The 27,414-nt window shown below is 33.3% G+C and overlaps 2 protein-coding genes across 5 annotated transcripts in view; one reads left to right on the plus strand and one right to left on the minus strand.

Annotated features, from left to right (window-relative positions):
• Nucleotides 1-3,033: 3,033 nt before the first annotated feature.
• Nucleotides 3,034-21,145, plus strand: LOC124357369. The gene is made up of 5 exons (XM_046809104.1): nt 3,034-3,184; nt 3,624-3,748; nt 6,480-6,581; nt 19,534-19,677; nt 20,190-21,145. Exons 1-5 carry the CDS (start codon nt 3,094-3,096, stop codon nt 20,337-20,339), a joined length of 612 nt encoding a protein of 203 aa, XP_046665060.1. The 5' UTR covers nt 3,034-3,093; the 3' UTR covers nt 20,340-21,145.
• A 1,129-nt stretch (nt 21,146-22,274) lies between these two features.
• Nucleotides 22,275-27,414, minus strand: part of LOC124357370 (bifunctional 3'-phosphoadenosine 5'-phosphosulfate synthase 2) — a 53,211-nt gene continuing 48,071 nt past the window's right edge. For 2 of the 4 annotated variants that reach the window (XM_046809105.1, XM_046809108.1), the window contains one exon: nt 26,830-27,222. In XM_046809105.1, the coding sequence (XP_046665061.1) occupies nt 27,125-27,222 (98 nt within the window). In that variant the 3' untranslated portion in view covers nt 26,830-27,124. Of the gene's footprint in view, nt 25,456-25,577; nt 26,735-26,829; nt 27,223-27,414 lie in introns of those variants that run through there. The other 2 variants (XM_046809106.1, XM_046809107.1) reach the window with 2 other exon arrangements.

Below are 27,414 nucleotides of genomic sequence, written 5' to 3' on the forward strand. Positions count from 1 at the left end.
TGAAAGTAAAGTTCTTGAAAGTTTTTTGCAAACGTCATGAGTCCTGGTACCGCGTAATTCTGATGTGTGTTTCATTGCATTGTATTGCCAACTTAAAAAGGCATAATTACCAACATTTAGTAATACCAACATCACGGACAAAAACTATTGTACTACGTCTTGCTGTTATTTTTTTCTTCTTTTAACCAACTGTCCAGTGATTTTTGCGCCACCCTGTATATTTAATCAGTATTGTATCCCTGATCTGAAAAATAGACACAATATCCCAACGATTTTCTGTTATACAAAATTCTATTCAAAGTTGTTTATCTTAAATCACATCAAAATGGATAGAACAACCTATCTGCAAGAGTTTCATTAATAGGAGTCATTACGATTGAACATTACCAGCAGAAGGCTTCAATTTCCAAACTGGTTTCATTTGCACATACAAGAGGTTAATTCAAGCTTAACTATCTCAAATATTATTTCAAATTCTAATTGATATAATACAATCAGTTACTGAGTTTTTTTTACCTGAATGAGATTTTTCTTTCCCCTGCCTCTTTCTCTCTCGGGTCTTTCGGCCAACTTTGGTTTGGCAGGATCAGCTTTTATTGTAGCATTCCTGGAATTCATGCAAATTGGTATTATCAATATTTGTAATTACAAATGTAGAGTAGTGATAATTGGATTGTGTATTGAATAAGTAAAGATGTTATTTTCCTAAACTCACTCAGGCATCTACTGGCATTTGGTATACACTATTTTATATTTATAACAGTGGGGAGACAGCACTTTCATTTTTACGCTTCAAGAATAATAGCTATTGTTTAATTTTTCAACCGCTTAAAAAAGCCCAAACAGACCAACAGCCTAACCCCGTATCACTGTACCATATTTCAAAATTGACAGAGTATACGTGGAAATAAACAACTCAAGTACTTCCAGAGAAGCTGAATTAGAAATAATACCCAATGAAAACAAAATAAATTCAGTATTTTTTCAAGATACTGTATGTGATTTTTAAGATAATGCCTTAAACTGTATGTGTTTTTGTTTCAAACATTATGGTTTCAAATTAATTGTATATAAAATTATAATTATTACAAAACTAAAATGTTATATAAATAATGTTTTCATAATTTAAAATATGTCAATTCAGTTCAAATCAGATATTAAGATCTTTAAGAGATTAAAAGAGATGTATGTATTTCTTTTTGGGTGTCCTGAAGTCTCGCTAGTAAAGAAAACTGATCATCAAGATATAACAATGCCTGAGGGACACATAAAGATCTTATAGTAACAGAAACAAAATAACTTATATCTATTAAAACTGCCCATAGAAATGAATTTGTAAAAGTTTTCAAATCAAAATAGTATGTAGTTAGTAAATTCAATATTTATAACAAAAATAAAAAACATTTTGATCCATTTTTTTATACTTTTCATTTTTACTCTTCAGATGGACTGGAATGCTTTGGAAGGATTACAAACGGTTTTTATTGTGAGACAGTAATGTCATTCCCATTCAATTTGAGCTGTGAATTGGGAAGTGGCAATCACTACTACGGTATAACAAGTAGCTACTTTAATTTATTGGAAAATATGTTAATATTCTCTTTAAGAAAAACAAGACATTCAAAAATATTAACTTTTAATGTAAAAAAGAATGCCCTTATTTGAATAAATAAAATTTAGATTGACTCAGAATATTCCCAAACACTACCCCATATCTACCCCCACCCCCCCCCCCCCCCACCCCCCCCCCCCCCCACCCCCCCCCCCCCCCACCCCCCCCCCCCCCCACCCCCCCCCCCCCCCACCCCCCCCCCCCCCATGTATTACAGTATTGTCATACAAGAACCTGACATGTTTGTAATTACATGGTGTAGTTGAGTATATCCCTTTTTCTATATTACAGGCACAATATTGCTTCTTTCTATTTGTATCAGTCTGTGTACTACAGTACTGTAGTAAACTGTCATGATAGAATCTGACATGTTTGTAACTACATGTGTACTTTGTTTAACTGTGTTGTTCTCTGCATCAGGTAATTTATTTACGACCATGTCCTATCCCTCTGCTCGGCAGGCCACAGCTAGTAGCCCTCGCTATTGCTGTTCAACTCATCAGGTCGTTAAGTGTGGCCCGCTATATTGCACAGTTATAAAATTCAATCCTTATCCAGTTGTGACTGGAAAGTGTAGCAATCTCTCAGCCTAATAAGTAATTAAATTGTTGCTGCTATAGTGTATCTTATCAATGTATTAAAAATACTAGTGCATTTGGTTGAGATGGAAGCTCAAAATATGGAAACGAGTTTATATTCTGTTGATACTAGAGACCTACTTGAGACTGATTGTATTTTTATCCTGCAAATAAAAATATTTTTAAAACAGACCAATCCTATAACTTAAATAACATATTACTTGGTTTGTTTAAAATTAAATAATAAATAACCAATTGATACAGTTTCAACCCTGAATAAACTATAAATTATGGTCCCGCGAGCTGAGAGGATAACCCCCTGAAACTCCATCTGAGCTGAGCAATAGATAAGTTTGGCAACACAAGTTTGTTATTGACGATAGATGGTTTGAAAGTATAATGGAATTTCAGATAACTGCCATTGTTATATGTTACAAAATGTACAATGCAAAGTTTTGAGGATTGAAATCCATCCTCTTCGTCAGATGGGAGGGACATTAATACATAACAAAGAAAGAGGATAAGAAGAGAAAGACATATATACCCAAAGCTGCTTGAAGCTATTTGAATCCAGGTGTTGCCACTTCACAGAATGCAAGTCACTAGCATAAGTCACGAGCACTGCACGATGCAGCTGCCTTTATGATGTAGTTAAATATCTTTTTCAATAAACACAGTGTTTTTCTTAACATTTGTATTTGTCATGTACTATAATAAACTATGTGATAAAGTATTTCAATTAGTGAAGTGTTGTTTCAGCTTGCATATATGTTGTATAATTTTAAGTTTTTATTTAAATATAAGTTTATGCTATAATTTTATTTTTTTCATAACATTTATATTTTTGGTAATTCTGCACCACAGGAAAATTTTAAAGTTGATAAAAAAGAAGAAGAAAATACGATGAAACAACTTTTAAGAGATGATTTTATAGACGACCCAAACTTGGAGCCAGATTTTGAGAAGTGCCCAATCACACTGCCTCTTTTGAACTGTGAGTATTAAAAACATACTTTATATTTTTACAACTTAAACCATTTGTTCTTCAAAGTGGACTAGACAAATTAAAAATTTATATCACAATGTTCAAATAAAAGTAATTATTCCTTTAACATAAAGTTGTGTTGTAGTTAAATGAGCTAATAATTAGGGGGGGGTCTTGTCTATTTGTCAGTAACTGGTTGCATTTCAACCCTGTTCTGCTAAGTAACCTGTGTTATTTGATCTAATTTAATTTTTAGATTCAAATTAAAATATTGTCTATGTAAATCGTTAAATAAACTTTGTGTTGTTACTAAAAGAATAAAAGATTATTTGAATTATTTTGATTCTCTACTCTCCCATGCAGTCTTTAGATTAATTCAAAGACATACAGCATAACCTACTCACAATCACTACAGTTTTTAATGTAACAAAGTAATGTTTTTCAATAGGTAAACAAGACCCTGGATTGAAAAAGAGATCTGATCAAAAGCCAATTGATAAGAAAGAAATCACCACACTCACGGATGTATTTTGTGATGCCGCCATTCCAGATCCAGGATTTATCTTCTTACAGGTAAACAATAACTATTTTTGATCTAAAATATTTTTAAAATTTTTGTGTGGACTGGTTTTTCACTAACTTTTTCTATGTGAATAATATGTTAAACTCCATTTCACCTTCGCTTATAGCAGTGTCCGAAATCTGACATTAGTACAGATTGACTCCTGGAATCCGGAATCCTAAACTATCTGAAGAGATCCATAAAAATTTATCTGTGGAATACAAATTCCAGGAGTCCATCTGTACCTGTGTAAGATTCTGAAAATATCTAATTTCATCACCTATCTTTACCCCTAAGCATCATCCAACAATGGTGGACATTATTGAATAATGAATTGAAAAAGATTAAATTTATTCTAGCAAAGTTTTCCATTACTAAGCAACAGGTTACTTTTGAAAACTATTAAAAAGTGGTGCCTGTCATCACTTTCAAGTGTTATACAACAATGTGGTTTAGCTGTAAATCGTTAGATACTAGAACTATTGTCTGTAGCACCAGGTGCTTTAACCCTACATCGGGCGCTAAACGGAGTTTTCCTCTGTGTATTTTTTATTATTAAAAATAGTACTACTTTTCTGATGTTGGCAGTCGTTTCCTGCAGTGTACTTCACGAGAATCTTTCGGGGAATCGAAACACTAGCCTCCCGCTTATCTTTGTCAAAATCTGTCAGTGTGAGGTCTACTTCCGTGCGAGACTGGACGATTCCTCCGTGAGCGCCCGATGGTGTGTTTATAGTGCTTGGACGAAATCTCCGTGAGCGCCTTATTGTGTTTAGTTTTTATGGAGTAGGCTAATAATCCATGTGCGCCTAAATGTGTGACCTGTGATGGTTTCTTTTTAAGTTTTACAATATATTTTATTTGGATTTTGTGAAATGGAGAATGAAGAGACTTGTCAGTACAGTACCAGGGTGCTAGGAAAAATTTCAGTACTCTTTATGGAGTGAACATTGTCGTTATAAGAACCAGAGGGAAAATGTTTTGAAACTTTATGTAGTGTGTAAAAAAATTTTTAGTAAAGAATAAATTTTGATTTCAGAGTAATAATTGACATTACAATTGTATATTATCTCAAAAAGTTGTTTTTGTAATAAGTTAAAAACTAAGTTAATTTCCATATATTATTACAGTAGGTTAAACATTTTTACAATTAATTGCAGTATTCCTTAAAATTAATCATGTTGTTATTATACAATAATATTTTTTAAGATTTTGAATTTCTTATTTGGAAAATTCATTACATAACAGAGTAATTTTTATTTAATTTCTAAAATTGAATATATTACATTGTAATTAAATCAGTGAATATTTAAACAAATAAAAACAGTTAAAACGACTATGATATCCATTATTCAATAACCTGGAGGAAACCTCCGTGAGCGCCTGATGGTGTTTCTAATTTTAAGCGCCTGATGGAGGGTTAATATAAATGAACTAAAATACTTATTATTAACTTTAAATTTCAAATAACTATAACCCATGATCATTTGAAGCCTTACAATAACTATTTCATGACTAAAACAGTCTGTGTTCAGATATTGATATGTAGTTTCTAATAAAAAGTAGTGACTAAATTTTGATCTGGGTTTTGAATAATGGCCTGTATATGCAGGTGGGTCATATTTAAAAAAATTATATTAAATATTAACATGTCTAATCTTCTCCAATAAATAAGAGTTAATTGTTTTCTTAGCTCCACCAACATTTACATCAACTATTGTGATAGTAATCAAATTTTTGTGTCTTGTAAAAATTATATTTTTAACAAAACAATGTTTTTATTTACCCAGGAGACGTAAGCTACGGTTTAATCCATAGCAATGACCATATCTGAAAACTTCCAATTCTTATTCTTAAATTTCTATGGTTATGCTTCAAAATTCATAAAAATGTGAAAAATCTGTGAGAGTCAAAGGAGACTGTGGTGGTACATTTAACTAGTATGCAATGACTCATATGATTACTTAACACGTTCACGATGACGTATACCCGATCAGGTATATACTGATCTTTCATAAAACACGTCGTGAGCATGATGAAGTACACAATGCCATGCATTTCCTTATTGCATTCTTATTGTTTGCCTGCCTTGGTGATTTGTTAAATATGAACCCACTCTTAAAGAAATACCTCAAGACTATTACGTACCCCATTGGGCGCACAATTGCTTAGTATTATAGGTAAATTAATTTTTAGGAACCCCATGTACATGGAACAACATTGAGAAAACATATAAAAATAATTTTTGTGCATAATTGTAAAGTCTACACACTTTTCTCATTTTACTTAGTCATTTAATGTACAAGATACAATTAAGTTTTTTTGTCATTGTTATTGAAAAATTTGACAGCATATAAAAAAGGCTGTAAGTTAGCCGTCATTGTGAATGTGTTAAAAATGTAATTTAATAAACAATTATAAATGTACAAAACCATTAATATTAACAATAAATAAAACAAATATAAACACACAATTTTTCATAAATTTGTATGATTTATTAGAAAAGTTAAATTAAAATGTATGAAGTGAATATCTAAACTCCAGAACTAACTGAAATACATAGGTGGTAAATCTCAAACTCTTATACCTTATGATTTTTACATAAACTTGTGAGTGGTTAGATTTATGAGCATTTGTACTGAATTAAAAAAAAACATTCAGTGTCTACTGAAAATATCTCATAGATTAAAATTCTATATCACATTTTAAAATTTGTATATTAAAAAATATAATGATTTTCAGCTCCCAAATAGCATGCCAGGTCTGAAAACGGAGCCTCAAACGGATGGATCTAAACACAGTTCACAGCCTGCTACTTCTACGTTGCAGCCAACGGAAACTAAGGTAGAAATAGTTTTAATCATGGTAAAACATAGCAAGAACTGTATAAAAAAGATCTAGTTGTAACAACAATTTCTATTCAATTCACATGTCATATTCATGTGATATCATCCTAAAGTCTTACATAAAAAGTAAAATTACTGTATTTTAATCTGACACCATTAATTTAACTTAGCTTTTTTTATCCCAATGTTCGAATACATATACATGTTAAAATATTAAACAACCCCTCAAAGTATTTTATTATAAAAATAAACATACTTTGTGTGTTTTAAAATATACTATGATTTAGTCAATGTTATGTTTATGGTTCATCATACTACAAGAGTATTTTGTTTTAGACAAAATATGTAAAATTTATAAAAACTTATAAATTAACAAATTATTTATTTATAATAAAAGATAATATTCTGCACTAGCCTACCAACTTTTACTTTTCTATATTATAAGGCTAGCACGAACCACAATGCTACTCAACTCAACTGAAGTTGCATGAACTACACTGTATTAAAATGTATACAGTGGTGAAGAGGCATAAAATGGTCAATTATGGTGATTTGTACTCACATCATTGTTTTGTTTACTAAACAAGTATACTAACTAAAATACTCACTTATTCATTCAATTTATTATATAAAACACTAAATTATTTTTATTTATTTTTTTTTTATTTATTTATTTTATTGCACATATTCATAGAGAACAGAGCAAAGGTCACTTGTGTTAGTGTTACAATTTGTGTTCAATTCAGTGTCTGTTATTACAAGATGCTGGTTCTCCATTGGGTGAACTCTTGTACGGTGTAGTGTGGACGCTCCAGAAGCCAGCATTTTAAGGAAGATTTGAAGTTCTTCTCTGGAAGCTTCCTCAAGGATTCGGGCAGTTTGTTGAAAAACAGCGCTCCTCTGTACGACGGTTTTTCTCAAACAAGCTCAGATGGTGCTGATTGAGGAGGAAGTTGCTCCTGTTTCTGGTGCTGTAGGGATGGTTTGTCACCAGTTCTTGCTTGGCCTGTTCTTATTGCAAAGAAGGATTGTTTTCTTGGATGTAGATGTTTACCACAGTCAAGATTCCCAACTCCCTGAAGGCAGCTCGACACGAGTCTAGTGGTCCTAGTTCTTTTAGAATCCTAATAGCCCTTTTTTGGATAATAAGTACCCGTTGAAGGTTTGCGATTGTCGTGCCTCCCCAGAACGATCAGACCATATCTCAGGTGAGATTCTAACAGGGAGTAGTAAGCTGTTAAAGCTACTCGGGTGCTGCTGATTTGTTTCATTCTCCGTACTGCATATAGGCTGCTGTTAAGTTTGTGACAGAGTTGGTTTATATGGGGTTCCCAAGAGAGATTTTGATCTAAGATTATTCCAAGGTATTTTCCTGTTTCTATTGTTGTTATTTCTGGGACGCCATGGAAGTTGTTTGGTCTAGCTGTGAAAATTAATTGCTGTGTCTTCGAGTCATTTAAAACCAGATCGTTGAGGACAGCAGTATTGCTTTGCCTGGTTATATGCAATAAAAGAGTCTATGTCGAGTTGGTCCTTGTCCTTATTTGCTAAAATCAGAGCTGTGTCATCAGCGTACATTACTATTTTGCAGTAGTCCTTAAGATAGTCTGAGAAGTCATTAGTTACTAGAATGTACAAAAAAACAGGTCCCGAGTACGGAGCCTTGAGGTACTCTCCTCTGCTCACTGATAGTTGTTCGGATTTTACTTTCTTCACAGTATTGTTCTCCATATGAGTGATTTCGACTAACCTGCTTCCTGTTGCTTAAATAGCTCTTGAACCAGTCCTAGTTCCTTGTTAGTGACTCCCAGATACTGCAGCTTTTGTAGGATAAGTTTGTGATCCAGACAGTCGAATGCCTTACTGAAGTCCAACAATATACTTGAGGCGATCTGTCCTTTTTTCCAGTTTGTCTATTATGGCTTCTATTAGTTGGGCTATTGCTGTTGAGGTGGATCTGTCTTTCACAAAGCCATGTTGTCTAGATGTAAGGAGATTATGCTGTTTTGAGATGTCCCCAGAAGTCTACTTCGTACTACATGTTCCAAAATTTTAGAAAATGTTGATATGAGAGAGATTGGGCCTGTAACTGGTGGCTTCATTTGCTGCTCCGCTTTTATACTTTGGGTTAAATTCTTGAGAGTTTCAGATCACTGGGAAATGTTCCTTGAGAGAGTGATTTATTGACAACTATTGTCAGTGGGATGATGATTTCGTGTTTGCATTGGTTTAATTAGTTTGGAGGAGATCTCATCCTCACCTGTTGATGTTTTTGGTTTTAACGAGTCAATTATTGTTTCAATTTCTAGTTCATCTGTTTCAAAAAAATTTAATTTTGGAATTTGGAGCAGGTTATTTAGTTCTATTGTAGATGTTGGTGTTGGTCTATTTCCATTTTTGTTAAGTGTTTCTGTCAGCGGTTGTAGCAAAGAAGTTATTCAAATGGTTGGCAATGACCTTTGGAGAATCCGAGATGTCTTCGTTTATTCTCAAACATTCCAGTTGATTTTTGGTTGATTTTTTTTCTTTCATTATTTATATAACTCTCCACATGGCTTTTGATTTGTTGTCAGACCTGTCTATATAAGCTGAGTTGCCACTGTTTTCGAAGTGTTTTGAGTTTTTGATCGTAAGTTTTTTTTCCTTCGAGCTGTTTCTTTTTTATCATCAGGGTGACCAGTGATGAGTTCTCTGTTCAGGGCCTCCAAGTACAGCATTTTTAGAGTCTGACTTTCGCTGTCCCAAATATTTTTTGGTGAAATTTCTTCTATTCTTTATTATCTTGAGAGGGCACGCTATGTTCATAGCAGATTGAAGGATTCCATTGAATGCTTTGTATGCAGCTTCCGCGTCCTCAGTAAGTATGACTTGTGACCAATCTTGTGCTTGAAGATTGAGCTTCAGTTCCTGCACTGTTCGTGTAGTGAATTGTCTTCTCTGTGATTGGGTTCAGTGTTTGCTTTGTCATATCGGTGATGATAGTACATAGCTGTGCAGTGTGGTCCGAGAGACCTGTTTTTTGCACTCTAGTAGTTATTAGTGTTTCTCCGGTGTTTGTACAGACAAAATCTATAGAGGTCCGACTATGACTAGTTATTCTGGTTGGAGGTAGTTGAAGCCTTCTCAAGCCGTTAGCTAAGGAGCATTTCATCCAGAGTTTCTTTTGTCACAACTGTCAACCAGGTTGTCAACATTTACATCTCCCATCACCAGTATCGGGTCATTTATGTTTACGATTTTGTCTAGTTCCGATGATAAAAAGTTTATTGCATTTTCCAAGTTGCTGCAAGGTGGCTTGTATACGCTTAGTAGGTGAAGAAATTTTTGTTTAAGCTCAATTTTCAGAAGAATACTTTCGCATATAAGTTCTGATGTAGTTCTTGATATAGATGTTACTGCTATTTTGTTTTCCAGTTTTAAGTTCGCAAATACAGCCACTCCACCTTTTCGGTGCCGCTGTCTGGCAAAACCAACCTATGAGACTGAAGCCAAGGATTCTCGTGTTTTCCAGTTTTTCTCTACTTAGACCATGTTCTGTGAGAATTAATTAAGTCTGAGTTAGAGTTTGCAAAATATGAGTCAGTCTGTCGATTTTGTTTTGAAGGCCATCAATATTATGGTGAGCTATGGTGAGTTTTTGTAGTTTATTTTGATTCTGTGTGGACCTTATTGTTGATTCAACTATGACCTCGTGTCCTTCATCTTGAGTTTGTCTAAAAAAGATTGCTGGTTTGATGTATGTTGCCTGGATTGTGAGGGTGCCTGTGTGGGCGATATCACAAGAGCAGAGTCAGTGTCGGTCTTTGGGACAGTATAGTTTTCTCTCCTTGCTTTTACTAAGGGTAAGTGTTCTACTGTAGGTTGGGGTAATACTGAAGTGTCTATTGCTTTTGTGTTCTCTTGGTGTTCTGTACAGTCAACATCCACAGAAAGGAGAGGACACAAATTTAAAGCCTCATTAAAGTTTGTGTGTTGAAGAACTCTTCTAACGTTTCATTCTCTCCTAGCTGTTTAGCCGTGATTGGTGGGCATTTGCTGACTTTGGAAAGTGTGGAGCTTTGGCTCTGTCTGCGAGCCACCTTTGCCTGCAGCCAAATACCCTAGCATTTTGGAGGGAGACACTGAAGAAGTTTTTTCCCCTGCATTCTCTAAGCCTTTTGTTTCTAGTTGAGATGTTTACACTATTGGTGTTTGTGTTATTGCAGAGATTTTCAATTTTGGGAGGTGGTGGTGTAGCTTTTTTGTAGTGGTTCTTCCAGAGTTTCCTCTTGTGCCTGGATAACTCCATATTTGTGAATTTGTTTCACTGAAGCTCATAAGTTTGTTTTCCATTTGCTCCTGCCTTACTTTCAACTGTGCAATTTCTAGCAAGAGAGATGAGTTCGGTGGTGGAAGCGCATAATTAGTTGGTGTTTGAGTTTCTATTTCTCTGGTTTCAGAAAGGACTGTTTCCCTAGCGGTAGTAAGCCTTTTGTTCATCTGTATATTTTTAATTTCCAATGATTTGATTCTATTTATGTGATTAGTTATAAGCTGTTCCTGTTCAATAGCGTGGTCTTGATAGATTTGTTGGATTTTGCTTTTTTTCTTGCTTTTCCTTGTTAAGTTGAGCCTGTGTTTCATCCATTTTTGTTAGCAAGTCTTCAATTTTTCTCAAATATTTACATTCCTGTTCTTTTATCTCTTCTATCTGAGCATCTCTGCTATCTAACTTGCTCTTTAATATGGTGATCTGTCCTTTTAAAACTTTTGTTTTCTTCTAGAAGTGCAGCGCCTATTGTAGCAGCCATTTTAAGCCTGTCCTCATTGTTAGTAGGATCGATTCTCTAATAGACTGTTTTCTAATTCCGTGATTGTTAAGCTGTTGTTAGTTTACTGTTTTGATTATGTTAGTTACTTTTAAAATTTCACATCATACAAAATACTAAACATTTAGGTGTTATAACAGGAAAGACTGCTTTGTTTGGAGTTTGGGTTATAGATTAGTGTAGCTGACACAGTGATGTCAATCTGGTTGATTTATGATACCTGTCTTAAAGCAAAAGTTACTGTACATCAATCTATTGAGTATTTTTCAAAAGGTAGGGGGGTATTTTCATGATTGCCTGGTTAATGTTGTAGATTAGGTAACAGCATTTTGACACAAGTGAGTGTAACACTTTAAATATTTATATAGAAATATTTACAAGGATATTTATTCAAAAGACTAAGTAGATATAAAGATGATTTCATTAAGAATGATTTTTTTTCTCAATAGTGTGCTTCATAAAATAAATAGCGAGTTAATGCCACTCACATTTACATTCTCTAATAAATATAGAAGGTTAATAAATATATAAACCAACCTGTTTTCTTAATTGATTGAAAATCTAGTCTCCTCCTGACCTCACATCTGTGGTCCTGCCCATGGCTCTTGGCTCAGGTAGTCCTGGTCATATCCCATCCAATGAGGTGTTAGAGCAGAACCCTTGTCTTTTTTAGACATAGTCAGCAGTCATGTAATGTTAGCTTAAGCACTCAGACTAAATCCACAAACCCTGTTAATAATTTAAATATTTTTCACTGCAATATTCTTGGACTTATAAATTATGTAAAAGTAGATGATGTTAATGATTTCTTTGACAGTTTAATTCAAATTCCAGATATTTGCCTCTCTGAACACTGGAACTCAGAGCACAATAATTACTACTTACAAAAAACTGCAGAATTTTACCTTAAGCACAGGATATTTTAGAGATTGTGTCAAGAGGGAAGGGGGAGTCTGTGTGCTTGCTCAAGCCAACATCTGATATAGCCAAGTTCAGTAGAGATTTATTATTGGAATGTTGTGGTGTCAAACTAATTTCTAAACTAAATTGAAAACTATTGTTTTATGTTTTATTTATAGGTCATTAAATAAACATTCCAATAACAAGGATGGCATTAAATTCTTTTTCAATTAGTTTTGTATTTCAATGGAATTTTCTAGTAAAAGGATCCTCAAGCCAAATTTCTTGTTGCAGGTGACTTTAGTTTTAACACGCTTGATTAAAGTAATTATAAAGCTAATTGGTTTAACACACTAAATTCATGTTATTTATTTTTAAATTTTGATAAACTAACTAGAGTAACAAAAGAATCTAGTTAGTACTTGTATTGACAACATTCTATCCAGCTTCAATCCATGTAATGCATTCACTCTCGATACAGGTTTTTCTGATCACTCTGCTCTGTTTCTAGTTCTTATAAATTACAATACAACCCTAACATGCAATAAACATATAACTTTATATCGAAGAAAAGGAATAATTCTAAAAAAAGTATTATATTATATCTTTCAAATGAAGACTGGCACGCCGTCTATAATATTCAAAATAATGATCCCAACAAGATATTCTTGCAAATTTTTAAACATCATTTTGTCATGGCTTTCAACTTTCTCCCCAAAAAGAAATTTGAGCCATCAGTTGATAAAGGGTGGGCAACAGCTGTTTTGCAAGTGTCAGCGGCTAGGAAGAGGAAACTGCACATGCAATGTAAAAACTCTAGAAATCCTATTTTCAAAGCTTATATTACAAATTATAAATGCATTTATAAAGTCAGATACAGTAAAAAAAGTGAAACTGCTTGGAATATTGTAAAACAAGAAAAGGGTCTTTAAAAAAAATCACACTTCTATTACTGAAATACAAATAAATAATAAATTACACAGTAATCGAAATGAAATTACTGATGCATTCAACTCATTTTTCTTGGATGTATCCAGTAAAATCCAGTAAGCTGTTCTCTAATTTTATAGTTTTCTTTTCTTCAAAACAGAATAGGTCTAGCAACGTATTGACAACTTTTGGATCTCTGACTGACCAAAATGTTTTTGAGATACTAATGCAGTTAAAACATACAAAATTTTCGGGCAGGAATGAAATACCTGTGTTTCTCCTAAGGGAATGTGCCAGCTTCCTAAAGAAGCCTTCGGCTTATTTAATTAATTCCTATCTCAAAACTAGTGTTTTCTTGAGGCTCTTAATCCTTTTAGCGCCAAGCTAATCGGGCAGGTTGCGTCGTATAGCGCCGGAGTTACAGGCACGAGTCGCTCCGTCGATCGCCAGGCTTCTGACACGGAGTACGTCGCAGTATCGCCAAGGCCAACTCAGCGCTTATTACTTGTGTACACACAAACGGTCATAACTTTTTTGTTTTTTGTGATAAAATTATGATTTTGCCTGTGTTGTTTTCATTATTAATTGAAGTAAAATTATGTACAAGCATATTTAAGATATTGTAATTCAAAAGTAATGATTTTGTGGAATAAACTTACTTTTTTAAAGTTAACTTTTTATTTTTCAACTTTAAAATACTATAAGTACATGAAAAAATGTTTTCCTTATGAAAATGTCTATATTATATTAAAGTATATATAATTAATAAGAGAACATGCAATTTTGGTAAAATAATACGAACATTTTACAAATATATATATTTATTAGTGAATAAAGAACAAAACATCATTTTTACTGTAAAATAATTTTCTTCATTATTTATTGCTCATACATTTCAGATGTAATTTAATTATATGAATGAAGTGTAGTGGACAATATTATATCAAACTTAACCTATTTAAAAAAGAAATAAAATATTAAATGGATATAATTAATTTAAAATATTGAAATTCTTGAATACAAGAAGGAACAAAAAATATTACGGTATACAGAAACGTGTTATTATAATATTATAAATATAAGCTAATAAGGCAAAACAAATCGTATATATTCAATAATGTAGACTAAAAGTAACTGTATACTTAAAATAAACAAACAAAAAACATGTACTTATGTATAAAAAGGTTCTCTGTTTATGTACTTGCACACATGTTTGGCATAGCATTCTGCGTGAACACCAAGTTTGCAGTTTGAACACACCGTTTTTGAACGTTTCCTTTTTCCTTCTGGATTATTTTTTCGTGAACAAACACAGCATTCTTTTAACTTTATATCCGGAAGTTTTTCAAGACCAAATTTTCCTCCGGATGCATCTCCACCGCCTCCATTGTCAGGTACTCTTCCTGTCAGCAGCCAGTGACTCAACGATCTCAACCATAAAATCATATCGAGTGAGTGGTTTCTGAGTGTTTAATTTGTACAGAACATAACAATTCAGTGCCATACGTCCAATAATGTTGAAAATAACTTTTTTCCACGGTTTGAGGGACTTGCGCTCATCTAAATAAGTATAGAGCATTTGGTCTGTGCCATCGATACCTCCCATCCCCATGTTATACTGATGCACTATCTTCGGCTTGGTTTTGATGATAAGCCTCCTGTTTCTATTAACTGTGTATCTAACAGTTTGTGCTTCACAGTTGGTGGTCATAACAATAAATTGTGATTTGTTAGTTTTTTTTCTCTCTCCAAGCCATTTGCAATATCGGTCCCTTTCAAACGTACACTTTTTTACCAGCTTTGTACTTTCCCTTCAATTGCTTAGGTATTCCTTTCCTGTTTTGGCGAATAGTTCCTGTCAACCATGTTAGTTTTTCATATAGATACTTTGCCAAAGGAATGCTGGTAAAAAAGTTGTCTAGGAACAAGTGAAACCCTTTTTTCAGGTAGTTTCCCATTTGAAGCAAAGTAATGACAACTTTATGAGCTAAGCCATGTTCTCGTTCCTGTACTGCACCTGCGACATTCTTAGCACCTTTATAACAAGAAAATGCCACACAATAATGAGTCATAGCGTCGCATAATACCCACAGTTTTATCCCCCACCTGTGGTGGTTTTTTTTTGCGGCATGTATTGAGTTAGCCCAATATGCTTTTTCATGCCCACCAATGACTCGTCAATAGAAAGTGCTTGGTTTGGGGTATAGTAATGTCGGAATAGCCTGTTGGCGTGTTCTATAATGGGCTGAAACCGACCACAAGGATCGTATCCAGGTTCCCCATTATCTGGTAATTTTGAAACTTCAATGATATGAAAAAACTTCAGTATTATTTAAAATCTATTTCGGCTCATAAGTTTCCTAAACCATGAGGTTGATTGGGATGATTTAGTGCTCCAATAGCTTTTTATTGAAGGTTTCCTCAAAAGACCGATATTTAAAATTATGGCCAAAAATGCTTTCATTTCAGGAACTGTAATATTCACCCATTCCTTGAGTCTACTTTGGGGGGACAAAACGCCTGCATGAGCTGATAGATAATTAGTAGCATATCTATTTGTCTCCGTCACAAATGTAGCTATCAAATTGGTAGTAAGGAACAATTCTAAATACGTTATTGGTTTAGATCCTTGAGGAGGATAGTGCTTGGGGCCTGGGAGTTCCGCATATTCAAATGTGTGTTGAAAACCAGGGTCTTCGTTTTCAACTACTTCGTCCCAGCTACTTTCTGGATCGTCTTGTGCTCTAGTTCCATCATGATTACCACGTATAGGTGCAACTAAACCTCTTCTAGGTTGACGTCCCCTAATAGGCCTGTGCCTTCTTCTGATCTCATTGTCATCTTCATCAGAGGAAGATAATTCATCAACACAGGGCCTAGGCCCAACATTAGTTTCTGTTAGATTAGGCGATAAGATATTGGAATATCTAGGGCAATTATCATCTTCATTGAAGATGATAAATAGCCTAAGTCAGGCCTATAAACAGTGGGTTCGGCAATGTATGATGACCTGTAGATGTAGAAGGGTCGTCTGGATTGTAACTGGGATCTGCATCAGAATCGTCTATTATGTCATCTGAGCTACCATCACTATAATCTATGCTGTCATTGATACTCTCATTAGACTCCTCATCCGACAAAACATTAACTCCTGATTCGATTACATTTTGAAAAAGTGTTCCTTCACTCACCGGGGAAAGCGGTCTCTTCTTACTCATATTGAAGATTATTTATCCAACCGATGTAAACTGGTTTGAAATAGACAATAAAATACACTTGTATACTGTATTCTATAAAGAAAAACCACTTAGCACATGATAACTTTAACTTTTGTATCATAACCAAACTGTTAGCTCGCATAAACATCAACAAATTGACAGCAGCAGTCGTATGTGTCGTGTTACGACCTGAGCCACTGCCTTCTAAATAACGCAACTTTATTCAATGTTGAGACTATAAAAAATAATATTAATATAACTTAGTATAAACAATTATATACACCCAAATATTGTTGAGTACAACTGCGTTGATTTTATTAAAATTAGTCCGTAAATAGTCTTGTATTTTACGGAAGTGTCGCGAGCCACTGTAGTGGCCCTTGGCGCTCAAGGCCTCATCCTGCCCGAGCCACTATAACAGCCCTTGGCACTCCACCACCAAACTGGCTTGAGCCACTATAGCGGCCCTTGGCGTTTTATGGCTTGACTGGTTGGGCCACTATATCGGCCCTTGGCACTAAAAGGGTTAAATACAGTAATGTAAAACCAATTTTAAATAAAGATGATCCGATCCAACTTGATAACTATCGTCCAATTGCTCTTCTTCCTGTAGTATCTAAAGTGTTGAAAGCTGTAGTTCTCAACAAACTCTCTAGTCATCTTGAGGAGAATTCATGTTTTCATCCTTCACAATTTGGTTTTCGAAAGGGAAGAGGAATCCTTAATTCTGTTAATGAGATGGTCTCTAGAGTGGCAAGTGCCTTTGATTGTTCACAGTTTGCTGCTGCTGTGTTCTGTGATCTTTCAAAGGCATTCAAGTGTGCCCAACATAGAATAATGTTTTAAAAAATTGCATTTTTTACGGTGCCCGAGATGGTGCATTTGGATGATTAGAATCATTTTATCTCACTGACCACAGACAAAATGTGACCCTTGAGAACGAGATTTCTTCAAAGAATATGAAACAATTAGTTTAGTGGTACCCAGGGCTCTATCTTGGGATCACTTTTGTTTTGATTTACATCAATGATGTGTCAGCAAATATAAAAATAACTGTAATATAACTGTTTATGCCGATGATACTACTCTCATTTATAATCATGAGAAAACCACACGGAATAGGTCTATTTCTCAGGATTTCTTACAAATGAATACATATGGTTATGGTATATGGTATGGGTTACATATGGTATATGAATATAGCCTATATGGTTCAAAAGCAAATGGTCTTTTACTCAACATTAGACAAACTCATTTGGACAGTCATTTTTAATCCTAATTATAGAAATAATTCTAAATCTGACATCTCCTTCCTTGGTGCAATATTTAAAGTGACAAAACTACAACTTTTTTCATATTGATGGGAGTCTTACTTGGAGACAGCATGTTCTTTCGTTATCGAATAAGGTGCTTTCACTTCTGTCTTCAAAAGTAGATACAAAAAGACTGATAACAGTTTACTATGCATATGTATACAGTATTCTTTACCTAAGATAAGGCATCGAATTCTGGGGTGATTCAGTTGAAGTAAACAACCTTTTCATAATTCAAGAAAAATATAATCCGTAAAATAAACCGTATGATGCAACCTGCAAGTCCGGTTTTAGAGACTTAAAACTGCTAATTCTGCTATCAATTCATATATACCAAATACTTTTATTATGATCAAGAAAAACATAAGAAAATTTCAATTCATTCTCAAATATACATAATTATTCCACCAGACACAATAGTACTCTTTATCCTTCATACAAAACACGAACCTTTGAGAAATTGCCTGAGTATTGAGAAATTTGTTTGCATAATAATTTGCCTAATGATGTCAAGTAAGAGAATTGTTTGGAGGCTTTTAAGAAAAAATTGGGGCTATTTGCTGGAAAAGTGCTTCTACAGTATAAATGAATTCTTGACTGAAAAGCATTAAATTTTTAATAATTATTTAAATTGTGTATCTTTGTCCTTATTGTGTTGGGGGTTTTTTCTGTTTGCTGTATATTTTTATATTTAATGCTTACTGTCTAATATTTAGTTTAAATCTTATTACTATATTTTATTTACATTTATGCTTAATGTCCAATGTTTTATGTTTAAATTTTATTCTGTATGTTATTTTATTCTCTACAATTCATATTTATTTTTATTTTAGGTATTTTTAACGAATTGACATGTCATATAGCATATGGTAATTAATTACTTACTGTACATGGTGTTATTTGAGAACATGAGCAAATTAAAAAAAAAAATGGTGTATACTATCTCTTTACATACAATTATATATATTTAATTGATTGTGATAATATAATCAGAATGTTCCTTTACCTAAAGCTGTAGTCTTACATTGAATAGAGATTAATAATGTTACAAAATAATTATATTTATGCTGTATTATTTTTTATTATACCTTTTTGAAAACGGCAAATGCCAAATGTTAATGTTTATTTATATATATCTTCATACCAAATCAGATTGCAATATGATAAAATTTTATCAATTTTAACATCATGTTTTCTTAAGTTTTCTTTAAACTTTAACATTTATTTACATTTACATATGGTTCATTTACTCTAAGTTTTTCACAAAGAGTATGTTTCATTGATTTTTTTTTAATATGCTAGCATTATGCTTAATATCTGCTAACTACCATGCAGATTTAACACTTCCAATCTAAGAGTTAATAAAACTAAAATTAAAAATCATGTAACTAAAATGATAGCATGTGTAGGTATGAATGTTAAGATTAGCTCCAGTCCACCTTCTTTTTATGTAGTGTCTGGTATCTGATGCCGTCTCAGACTTGATTCCTAGTATCTGGTACAATTGAGACAATGAGACTGTCAGTTCACGTATTTATAGGTGTCTCTGATGTCAAAATAATGTAAAGGTTGTTTGTCGCCGACTATCTTTGGATTGAATTTTTTGTTTGTCTGAACTCATGAGTTTCTCTTTGTTAGTGGTTGAAAATAGGGATTTGTTAGTATTTGATAGGGATATGAAAGATTTATCAAAACAGAAACCGTGAATGTAAGAATAAATTATCATTTTACATTTTTATGTTTTTAAACATTTATGAACTTCATTTTGTATGTGTGTACAGCCAGAGAATGAGAGGTGCCTGCTGAAGACACTACCTGGGGGACAAATCGGCAAGCTGCAGATCCTCAAGTCTGGTCGAGCGCGGCTCGTCTTTGGTGACATCAAGATGTGGCTTGAGATGGGCACTCAAGTAGCTTTCAAGCAAGTATGTTGCAGCTTTATCACATAAAATAGTCAATTTACTTATAAATTATAAGATTTGTAAATATTCATGTGATACCTAGACCATATTTTTAAAGAATCTTTTTGTTTACCATAAAGATACAAAGCAAAATATATATTGCCAAACATATTTTGTTTAATAGATATGCTGTACCAGAGTACGGCTAGTAATGGTAAATTAAATTTAGCCATTCAGATTGTACAAAGATGATTTATTTTGGAAGATACATTACCCGATGACAATTGATTCCGATTACTTTAGCCATCCTGACCTGAGATAGTAAATTCTGAACAGTTCCTTTACAATAATCCCAATAATTTACATTAATAAATACTTCCCTTAGTTTTCCAATTGAGATTTTCAGTTCCCTTAACTTCTTGAAATCTTATGTAATCTCAAAAGATGCTGGACATGGAGAACATAATGTGATGAATGAAGTAAAAATCAATATATGTCTTCATAATTAACCTCTCACTACTGCTATATTACTGCAGGACTTGGTGTCGGTGGAGCTAGACAAGGACACACATACAGGACACATGATGAACCTAGGTGCTGTCAATGTGCGCATGATCGCTACCCCGGACTGGGAGGCTATGATGGCTGCAGCTACTACTTCCTCTACTGACAAACAGTCCACGTGACATTCTCAACCACTGTCTTGGTAACAATCAATGCTTTAAGCTTTGCTACCCATTCTTCAGATGCTTACAAATACAGTTTTAATTTTGTAAATTGATATTTATTTTGTAAAGTAAGCTCGGATAAGTACATGTCAAATCAGGCCTCAATATCATTATGTAGAGTGGAAAAACTGAATCAGCTAAAATATATTATATTTTTTTCTACAGTCTTGATGATTCAAAAGTAATCCATACTATTATATATTTGGAAATAAAAAGTAATATGGTCTATTTGGTAGTAAGTGTTTGGTATTCCAGAGGAAGTAAACATACAAAATCACATACCAAAGAGCTCAATCATCATGTCACTCTTGCCATTCAGAATATAACCATGGAAATGTGTTATAAGGCAGCAAGGAAATTGATAAACCTATTAAGATAGGTTCATTCCTGAAGGACATCATATCCAGACTGTGTAATAATACAAGCAATAGATGTTCTCTATTTAATTATCAGAACCTCTTTAAAATGAAAGTAAATGATATTTTGAGCATTATTATTTGTAAAACACAATTTAAAATTAATCATTAACTTTGTACTAGATCAATTCTTAATTTATTAATTCAGATAGTTAATTAATTTGTCTCATTACTTGTGTATATATTTTTACATTCAATTATTTGTGTATTGTATAGTTATGTTTAGTTGTTAAAAAATGTTTTAGTTACATATTTTTAGTAATTTATTATCAGTTGTAAGTTCTACAAAATGTTAATCTAGATATGTAAATAAACTTGTGATACTTGTGAGTAAAACATTTGTGATAATTCCTATCATTTTTTCTTATCCCCTTGAGTCTTGATTCATTGTTTTTAAATACCATAAAATTTAAGTAAATACTAATTTTATATGAACACTGTGTAACAGGATGTTCATATAAATTACACATGTCGGTAACAATGTTTTTCCTCTTGTTCTGTAATTTCTCCCAAATGGTGGAGCAGTTCTAATTAAAATACGTCCATAAAGGCAAATATTAAATCTAAGCAGAATAATTTAATTCTGCTGTATTTAATGTTCTGAAATACATAACTGGAGATAAGGTGCAAATACAAAAGTATGTGAATACTTGTGCTGAAATTGTCCCCTACTATGCTCAAACCATGGATACCCTTTTATCTCTGATTATTCAATATAACATGAATTTTAATTAATGACAGTCCGGGAATTCATTATGTAATCTGGAGGGGAGTTATGTCCATCCATTTTGGCATACTTGGTTGGTTATCTTGTGATTTTTATTAATAACTACCACGCCTGAGTTACCACTAAACAATTAGCAATTTATCAATAATTTATTTTGTTATATCAGGCCCTACTAGGTTGAAAACGAGTAGGAAATTGCAGTTTAGTTAATATTTCAGTCTCGTGAATACTATACAATATTGGATACCATGTGCTTTGTATCATATGGGTTATTTATTTTTTTTTTATTTTTTTGGGGTTTTTTTTACAGAGTGTTATTTTATGTTTATTTGTTGATAGTTGAAAAGTTTAGATATTTTTCTATATCTTATGGTTAGTTGTTTGTTCTAAATAAGAAACTTTGAAATAAAACTTTCACTCATATATCAAAAACCAGTAAAAAGAGAAAAAACCCTTGGTGCTGGGAGATCTTAGGACAAAACTACACTTGAGGTGACATTTTATATGACGAGTGTGATGTGGTAATAAATGTTTACTTTTTAAAGGAGAAAATCTCTATCAAAAGAGTAACAAGTATTTGAAACAAAAGTAACAAATATTTAAATTGTAGGAGATTAGTAATTACAAATAGAGCAAGCCATACTAACAAGATTTTATATTTATCAAACAGGGTAATGCTAACAAGTTAAGTACCTTGATAAAAAAACTGCTATTGAATAAAGAGAAAGGTAAACCTTGACCAAAGAAATATTTATGTTTAAGTTTTTTAAACTTTTTAATATGATTAATACAATAATTTTAATACTTTTAACAATGCACCATAATACAATTTGCATATACTAAAATAAGCTAAAATAACTGATTATACTAAACGAATAGAATAATTAAAATTATTGGTTTGTATAAAAGTAGCTATCCATAACGTATTTAAAATGATGATTGTGCCCATTTATTTAACCCTAGAACTGGTATTTCAATTTGTTAAAATTCAGTCCTTTTACATTGCACATAAGAAAATTAAAACATTTTTCTACAAAATAGGTAAACTTTTCATTACATGTTAATTCAAGTAACAATATAAACAATACTTTTTTTTCTTGTATTTATAGACACTATCAACCAAGAATATGAGAATTAGAAATATACTATGATAAGATCTTACAAAAATCAAGCATTTTTGCTATCACAACACTTATTGTGTTAATAATTTCCAATATATTTACTATTAATGTATACAATTTAAACAATGTAGTGTTTGTACATATGTTATTTTGACATGTCATGTGTCATAACCTTTATTGTCAATTAAAAATGCTGTCATCAAATTTTCCTCTATTTATTTTTGCATACTATTGTTTTTTTGTTTTTAACAAAACTATTGTTTAATATACTGTTGGGTATTTTCCTTTTATGGCCGGCTTGAGATGCATAAGGCAGAGTACTAATTTTAATTATCACTAAAGATACTTTTGTATGTTAGTTTCAAAATTGTTTTCTAATACAAAATAAAAAGGCATGGTTTTACAAGAATTTAAATAAAACTCTTGTCAACAAAACCTTTATAGAATCACCCAAGATATACAAATTGTAGACATGGTAATTGCAAATAGTACAAATCTTGTTAATAAAATTCAAATAACAAATGGGTAATTTACAGCCATATCTTTAAATTGTAAGAAACTAGGTTAAAACACTTTTACATAGGCCTGTTACAGATAAAATACAGTTTTATGTATCAATTTAAAGCCAATTAATTACAAACAATATACACAATGATTCTTAGAAAATTATAAAAATCAGTAACAAAATGGTAATAAAATATGATAATGTAAAACATAGTGTGTATAAGAGAAACCAACACAACTTTATTTCTATATTTGCTCAATAATTTCTAGTACTAACCAAAAATATTAATATTACAAACTAACAAAAAGAATCAACAAAACCTCCAATAAAGCATACTCCTAAATAATCTGTAACTTTACAATATGTGATTAGCTTGCTTGATTGACTAAACATTATAGTTTTCACTACTATAACCAGTTTTAGGGTTAAAATATAATAGAAGAGTTTATTCTCAATAGGAAAGTAAATTATCAAAATATGACAGATAAAACTTAACAAATATCACATAAACTAAACAAAACATACATAAACAAGATCAAACGTGGTAAGACAAATTTGTAACAAATCATAATTTAAGCAAAAACAAATATTTACACATAGGAGGATTTAAGATTAATATAAATTAACCCTGTAAGGTTATCAGTTGTATTCCTCATGTAACACAATAAAATACAAATAACTAGATTAATATAATAGATTAATGTTGTTCCTTACTCCTTGGAGGAGTCATTACATTTATCTGTTTGTAAAGAGTAAGGGATATAGGGACTAAATAATACCCAAAATAGTTAACAAATTCATTATGTTTCATTTTTGTATGAAAATCATCTAGTCACCATCATTTAAACCAATGAAATTTTGTTTAATTGTGTGAGAACAACAAATTGACTTTTCAGTATATAAATTGATTGAATATACTTATAAATATACTTTCTGGATTCAGGTCAGTCTCTACTGATAATGGTGTAAGCACAACAGAAACTTCTCCATTGTTCAACATTACAATTAGCTATCCGCTTTTACATGGAGAACTTTGCATAATTTATTGTCACAGGTAAAACTTCCTTCCACATAGAACGTGCACTAGCACTTCAAGAATAATTTCCTCAGCTCTTCACTCCTCTGTTGTACTCCTTCATAATTTATTTGAAATGCAAAAACAAACATTTTAAATATATTCTGCTTCCTACTATTAATATTCTCTTACAAATCTCGTACTTAAATTAAACTACAAAAGAATTACCAAAATTCTTAGAGATATTAAACAACGGTGTTTCACTCTGTTTATAAGAAAATACATGTATAAACTAAAAAATTATTTAGTAAAAAATATATTTCTTACAAAATAAATATATAGTATATAAATAACTAAATTTATTGATTGAATAAAATTTAATTTTAGGATATGTTTCTGATTGTTAATTTACATTTGTTCAACTTTTTACAAATCTCTGTTAATTTTTTTTCCTCGAATTATTTTCAAACTTACTATTCCCACTGAACATTTAACTGAATTAGGACCTGTTCCTTTTTATTCTACAAGATACAAGATTAAATCATTAAGCCTATAAATAACAATTTACAGACTCCAATAGTTCTAGAAATAAAAGCATAACAAACTGGTTCTATGTAATAATAAACATAATGATTTATACATTTAAAGAAATATAAGGTTTAAGTAGTTGTTAATACATCTTAAAATAATTTAAAAAATCATTTTTGATCAGCAGCAATGCACTTCCAAATCATTAAAGTAATATATTTTTATAAATTGACTGCCGTATTATTGATTTTCATGGTGAATACTTTTTTATGTTATTCCCAAACACTATTATTATGTACTTATTGTTATACTAGACTGTCTATTTTAAAATGTCTTGCAGAAAGTCTTTTTATGTATTAACCAAATTAAACTTATGGATCATTTCCATGAAATTTGATCATGTATGAACATTAAACATACTTAAGTAGAATATATATCAACATTTTTTTGTTCATAATACTAATAATTTATAATTAATTGTGAATTCGGATCACCACTTATTTATCCCATGGTTAATCATAAAAATCACTTAACTTTGAAAAGTATTTGCAACATTACTTGCAAAATTTGTAGGCTACATTCTTTCTGATTTGATCCCTGCCCATAATCATTGACAATAAACAGCTCTAATAGAAAGCAAATTAGCGAAACAGGATTGAAAAGCAGGTATAAATGCTCAGATATGGAATGTGCGTAAGACACATGTAGCACCACGACAGCAGTCTACTTAGACTGGAGTGACTTGTAGTAGTTGGCTAGCACCTTCCATGCTGAGGGTGCCATAAACCCATCAGGAGGGAGAGTCCCTGACTTTGCCAGCCCTGTAAACAAACAACACCATCAGTCTATTTAGACTGGAGTGACTTGTAGTAGTTGGCTAACACCTTCCATGCTGAGGGTGCCATAAACCCATCAGGAGGGAGAGTCCCTGACTTTGCCAGCCCTGTAAACAAACAACACCATCAGTCTATTTAGACTGGAGTGACTTGTAGTAGTTGGCTAACACCTTCCATGCTGAGGGTGCCATAAACCCATCAGGAGGGAGAGTCCCTGACTTTGCCAGCCCTGTAAACAAACAACACCATCAGTCTATTTAGACTGGAGTGACTTGTAGTAGTTGGCTAACACCTTCCATGCTGAGGGTGCCATAAACCCATCAGGAGGGAGAGTCCCTGACTTTGCCAGCCCTGTAAACAAACAACACCATCAGTCTATTTAGACTGGAGTGACTTGTAGTAGTTGGCTAACACCTTCCATGCTGAGGGTGCCATAAACCCATCAGGAGGGAGAGTCCCTGACTTTTCCAGCCCTGTAAACAAACAACACCATCAGTCTATTTAGACTGGAGTGACTTGTAGTAGTTGGCTAACACCTTCCATGCTGAGGGTGCCATAAACCCATCAGGAGGGAGAGTCCCTGACTTTGCCAGCCCTGTAAACAAACAACACCATCAGTCTATTTAGACTGGAGTGACTTGTAGTAGTTGGCTAACACCTTCCATGCTGAGGGTGCCATAAACCCATCAGGAGGGAGAGTCCCTGACTTTGCCAGCCCTGTAAACAAACAACACCATCAGTCTATTTAGACTGGAGTGACTTGTAGTAGTTGGCTAACACCTTCCATGCTGAGGGTGCCATAAACCCATCAGGAGGGAGAGTCCCTGACTTTGCCAGCCCTGTAAACAAACAACACCATCAGTCTATTTAGACTGGAGTGACTTGTAGTAGTTGGCTAACACCTTCCATGCTGAGGGTGCCATAAACCCATCAGGAGGGAGAGTCCCTGACTTTGCCAGCCCTGTAAACAAACAACACCATCAGTCTATTTAGACTGGAGTGACTTGTAGTAGTTGGCTAACACCTTCCATGCTGAGGGTGCCATAAACCCATCAGGAGGGAGAGTCCCTGACTTTGCCAGCCCTGTAAACAAACAACACCATCAGTCTATTTAGACTGGAGTGACTTGTAGTAGTTGGCTAGCACCTTCCATGCTGAGGGTGCCATAAACCCATCAGGAGGGAGAGTCCCTGACTTTGCCAGCCCTGTAAACAAACAACACCATCAGTCTATTTAGACTGGAGTGACTTGTAGTAGTTGGCTAACACCTTCCATGCTGAGGGTGCCATAAACTCATCAGGAGGGAGAGTCCCTGACTTTGCCAGCCCTGTAAACAAACAACACCATCAGTCTATTTAGACTGGAGTGACTTGTAGTAGTTGGCTAACACCTTCCATGCTGAGGGTGCCATAAACCCATCAGGAGGGAGAGTCCCTGACTTTGCCAGCCCTGTAAACAAACAACACCATCAGTCTATTTAGACTGGAGTGACTTGTAGTAGTTGGCTAACACCTTCCATGCTGAGGGTGCCATAAACCCATCAGGAGGGAGAGTCCCTGACTTTGCCAGCCCTGTAAACAAACAACACCATCAGTCTATTTAGACTGGAGTGACTTGTAGTAGTTGGCTAACACCTTCCATGCTGAGGGTGCCATAAACCCATCAGGAGGGAGAGTCCCTGACTTTGCCAGCCCTGTAAACAAACAACACCATCAGTCTATTTAGACTGGAGTGACTTGTAGTAGTTGGCTAACACCTTCCATGCTGAGGGTGCCATAAACTCATCAGGAGGGAGAGTCCCTGACTTTTCCAGCCCTGTAAACAAACAACACTCATATATTGGCGGATATAGGTGGTTATGTCACGTGACCTAGCCTTGTTCTTA

The sequence above is a fragment of the Homalodisca vitripennis genome, chromosome 3 (genome assembly GCF_021130785.1).
Source record: "Homalodisca vitripennis isolate AUS2020 chromosome 3, UT_GWSS_2.1, whole genome shotgun sequence".
In the NCBI taxonomy this organism is placed as follows: domain Eukaryota; kingdom Metazoa; phylum Arthropoda; class Insecta; order Hemiptera; family Cicadellidae; genus Homalodisca; species Homalodisca vitripennis.

Coding starts and splice junctions, on each gene's coding strand:
- LOC124357369 (XM_046809104.1), top strand. CDS start 3,094: ATGAAACAACTTTTAAGAGATGATTTTATAGACGACCCAAACTTGGAG. Junction 3,185..3,623: donor CACACTGCCTCTTTTGAACT/GTGAGTATTAAA, acceptor GTTTTTCAATAG/GTAAACAAGACCCTGGATTG. Junction 19,678..20,189: donor CTCAAGTAGCTTTCAAGCAA/GTATGTTGCAGC, acceptor ATATTACTGCAG/GACTTGGTGTCGGTGGAGCT.